General features: G+C 41.7%; 1 protein-coding gene across 1 annotated transcript; it reads right to left on the bottom strand.

Moving 5' to 3' along the window:
- Nucleotides 1-503: 503 nt before the first annotated feature.
- LOC138908101 (uncharacterized) lies at nt 504-2270 on the bottom strand. Its single transcript, XM_070198741.1, has 5 exons — nt 2257-2270; nt 2052-2197; nt 1787-1964; nt 1309-1669; nt 504-1127 (listed from the first exon to the last, which is right to left on the bottom strand). Exons 1-5 carry the CDS (start codon nt 2268-2270, stop codon nt 504-506), a joined length of 1323 nt encoding a protein of 440 aa, XP_070054842.1.
- Between the last annotated feature and the right edge of the window lie 2310 nt (nt 2271-4580).

Here is a 4580-nt window from a genome sequence, read left to right on the forward strand (position 1 = left end):
ACTCGACCATAAATCCTAAGGGCTGTACTTTACTTCGAGTTCGAGCAAACACTCACTCGACCATAAAGCCTAAGGGCTGTTTTTTACTTCGAATTCGAGGAAGTACTCACTCGATCAAAAGGCCTAAGGGCTACACTGGTTCGGTTTTGTTCAAATTATCTGAACCCCGACCTTAGAATATAAACTTCACAATTCTATAAGGTAGAAAGAAAGAAAGTTTTTTATACATGTCAAAAATCATTCACAAGGGTAGCATGCAAATTTATTTACAAAAGACCAAAACGGTCTTATAAGAAACACAAAAAATACTAAAAGACTTTGTCCTCTCCGGGAGCAGTGTCTTCGCCCTTGAGGCCCCCTTCACTTTCAGATCCGCTCGCACTCCCAGTATCATCATCATCAGGAAAGGCCAACTCTCTGGCTTCCGCTTTAAGCTCCTTAGCTTTCTCAATCTCGACTGTAAGATCGAAGCCACGAGCATGAATCTCTTCGAGAGTCTCCCTTCAAGACTTGTATTTAGCATGCTCGGCAACCCAGTTTGCTTGAGCCTTAGCAGCCTCAGCAACCTCCTTTGCTCGAACCTGAGCAGCTTCGGCATCAGCTCGATAAATGGCCACCATTGCATCAGCATTGGCCATGGTTTTCTCGACCTTCGATTTAGCCGCTGAAAGTTCTGTGGCTAGTCTCTCTCGATCAGAATTTGCTGAGCTCAACCGAGACTGGAACTCCTCATTTTTCTTGGCTTGCACCAAGAATTTCTCTTTCAAGCTTCGGAGTTGGGCCTCAGCCGAAGCCAGTTGAGTCCGGGCAGTATCCTTTTCTAAGACGAGGTGGTCCATATTCTTCTTCCATTCCTCGGCCTCCGATTTCACTACGTCCACTTCAACACAAAGCTGCCTGATCACATCGAACTTTTGCTCGACCTGCGGGACCGAACTGCTAGCCATCACTCCCAAGTCAATATCATTAAATTCAAAGATTCTTTTTACCTGCTCGGCCAACTCAACTTGTTCTTTCCGATATGCTTCCAGCTCAGCCCGAAGTCCTTTTACTTCTCCTTTTCTCTGCTCACTGAGAAGCTTTAAGGCATCTCTCTCCCCAGTAAGCCTTCGAACTTTGGCTTCGTACTGGTTCAGCTCCCCTCAGGGTTGAAAAAATGCCTCGTGACGAAGCACAAAAGCCTATAAAAATAAAAAGAATATAGTATACAAGGAAAGAAAAACACAAGTATGAAAATTGGCAAAGAAAGTATGAACTTACCTGATTCAGGGCCTATTGGGCTTCGTTGAAAAGTCAAGGCGCTCATACCTCGCTCGAGCTCTTCTTCGGAGCCTCCAAATCACTCGGGCCGGTGACATCTTCTACCCCGTTAAAATAACCATGGAAAGGGTCCTCCTCTCCATGGGTTCCCTCCACGTGACAAGTCTCCACAGCTTGAGCATCACGTATCATCGACTGGGAAAATGAAGGGAGAGAGGGGGAATCCTCGATCTCTTTTTCCCCGAATAGGTCTTTTTGGGCGCCGCCTCCGTCTTGGGCAGCCTCACGCTCATTTTGCACACCGGTATCCGCAACTTCTTCGACTGTCTCTTTGCCTCGAGGTAAAACATCCTCGATCTCCCTCTGCTCGGGAACTTGGGTCAAAGTCCCCTCCTCGACCTTATCAAGCCTGGATGAGCAATATCAACTCCCACCGATACCGAAGTATTCTGAGTATCGATGATAGCCCGTGCACGGGCCAACAACCCAGAATCATTTTCTTCTTCTTCTTCTTCATCCCTTAAACGACTCCATAGTCAAAGGGATTATGTTCACCTTGGGTTTACGAGCCACTCTCTTTTTGGGTTTTTGATCCTCGGAGTCCGAGGCCCTTTTTCTCTTAATCACCTTCTCCGATTTTGGGATAGGCGGTAAAACTTCTTCATCACCTGATGGGGGTCTCATAACCGCATATTTTCCGAGACCTACAAAGAAAGAAACGTAAGTAAAACTTATGCCTGAAAAAAATACTTGAACAATAAGCAAATCGGTGAGCCAAGAGGAAGGTTTACCATGAGTACGAGCCTCCCACCGGCCCTTTGAAAAATCACGCCATGCGCGCTCGGTATATGTTGACGTCAAAACAACGCTCATGACCCAGTTCTTGAGATGGGAAACCGCACCCGACATCCAAGCAATGGCTGTGTCAAGAAAAACACTGATAAGAAAAGATGAAGAAGTAAAAACAGCAAAAACTAAAAACGGAATCACACTTACGGTTCATATTCCATTTCTTGGGAAATGTCATACTCTCAGTCGGCGTTAGGTCCACGGTCTTCACTTGAACGAACAGACTCATCCAACCCCGATCTTTGTCTTCATCTATACTCCAGGTGAACGCCTTTGTTGCCCGGCGTTGAGGCTTTATCAGCCCACCTCAGTAAAGACGAGGGCTATATAATCTTACGAGGGTGAAGGGAAGCCCATCTATTTTGCTCACAAAGAAGCGGAGCAATATTACAATCCTCCAGAAAGAAGGGTTTATTTGGCCGAGGGTTACTTGGTATCTTGCAGAAGTCGGTGATGGCCGGATCGAGGGGACCCAGCGTGAAAGGATAAGTGTAAACACTTAAGTACCCTTCCACGTGGGTAGTGATCGCTTCCTCCAGTGCCGGTATCACAACCTCTTTGTTTTCCCAACCACAATCTTTCTTCAAAAAATCAATAAGGCTTTGGGGTATCGAGCATATATATCTCGATACCGGCTCATATCGACTAGCAATCGATGAGGGTTTCTAGACCTTAAAGTCAAAATCGATAACACATCCCCCGGGAATGAGTTCTTCGAGGCGTGGCTCCACCACCAGTTTATCACCGACCGGCCGAGAGGAGGAAGCGGCCTCTTTCTGAGGAACGGTTTTAGATATCTTGGCCATCTAAATTTTCAAGAACAAAGAAAATAGGAAATTGAAATATTTTGATGTTTGGTGTAGAACAAGCAAAGAAATTTTTAAACCTGGAAATAGAGAACTTTGGAGAAGGCGAAGAACTGTGAAGGTTGGAATGAAAAGATTTGAAGGTAAAGGTTTGAAATGATGAAGAAGGGGGCTATTTATAGATTTCACAGTGACAGTTCAAAATTGGCAGTGGCCGACCATCGAATGACGCACATTTAATGCCTTGGTAACTGGACCGACGGGATATTTGTCACATACGTCACAATCGGGCTCGACGCAGACGTTAGTGTGTATCTAGTCAGAGGTTGAAAAATCATATCGTGTCTCGCCACATTCTTTCCGAGAAATGAGGGGACTATCAGTATACGATCAAAACCAAGTTTGCCCTTCGTGTGTTTAATCAAGATTGGAACATAATAAACGAGGGTTGTTATTATAATATCAAGCTATGATGTGAAGTTGTGTTGTCGAGCTCGAGACCCAGAGACCGACCAATGCCGAGCTCGAGTCAATATCAAGCTAGAGACCAATATACTGACCGATACTGAGCTCGAGTTAATATCAAGGATCGAGGGTAAAGAAACCGACCAATACCGAGATCAGCCAAGACCGAAATCGAGCCAAGAGACAAAGAGCCATTATAGCTGCACTAGAGAAGAGAATCTCGACGGAAATCAAGGAAAAGCTAATAATTTATTTATCATGGGATCCCATTATGTATTTTTAATTATATCCAAAGAAGGATTCCTCTACTAGATTAAGAGTGACTATCATTTATAAAGGGAGACGGAATTCATTCGTTCACAGATTGATATACATTCATACACTCTCATCTTCAGAGATTATTGAGATTTACATAATATCTAGCAAATATTATCATTTTTTGGGCTTTTGATTCATCTTGTTCGTTTATTAATCATTCTCTACTCAATTTGAGTTTGTATCCATTCTTTTTTACAGTCAATATTCGATATATCTCAACTTATTTTTCCGATTTGTACCAAGTTATACTACGTATCCTTAGAACTACGTATAAATTCAACTCTATACATTTTTCGGGTAAACAATAATATAATTTGGTTTCCTATATTACTTAAATAAGCATAGATTTTAAAAATAAATATGTAGAAAGTTATAATTTTAACGATCTTAAATTTCTTATAAATTAGAGTACAACCTACTACTAATTTTAATATATAACAATACTAGATATTCGGCAAAAAACGACCACGGTCGACCGACCAATTTTGGTAGGTAAAATAAATAACCAAAAAACCAACCAAAGTTGGTCGCTTTTTCAAAATATTTTATTTTAAATTTTTGTTTTTACTAAACCGACCAACTTTGGTTGGTTTTCTTTGGCTAAAAATGCGGAAAACTATTTTTGAGTCCCGCAAAATTTATTTTTCAAGAAACCGACCAACTTTGGTCAGTTTTTCATTTAAAATAAATTAAACTTAATATTAAAAAACCCGACCGAAATCGGTCGGTTAATTCGGCCGGTCATTTTTAAAAATAGACCGAATTCGGTCGGTAATTTTATTTTTTAATAAAACCGATCAACTTTGGTCGGTTATTTTCGTGCGAAAATATAATTAAAGAGTATAAATAAAATAAAAGATAGTCTTAAAACAAAATGCACCA

This window comes from Nicotiana tomentosiformis, chromosome 3 (genome assembly GCF_000390325.3).
Source record: "Nicotiana tomentosiformis chromosome 3, ASM39032v3, whole genome shotgun sequence".
NCBI lineage: Eukaryota > Viridiplantae > Streptophyta > Magnoliopsida > Solanales > Solanaceae > Nicotiana > Nicotiana tomentosiformis.

Coding starts and splice junctions, on each gene's coding strand:
- LOC138908101 (XM_070198741.1), bottom strand. Junction 1,965..2,051: donor GTGGGAGGCTCGTACTCATG/GTAAACCTTCCT, acceptor CTTTCTTTGTAG/GTCTCGGAAAATATGCGGTT. Junction 1,670..1,786: donor ATCCCTTTGACTATGGAGTC/GTTTAAGGGATG, acceptor TTGCTCATCCAG/GCTTGATAAGGTCGAGGAGG.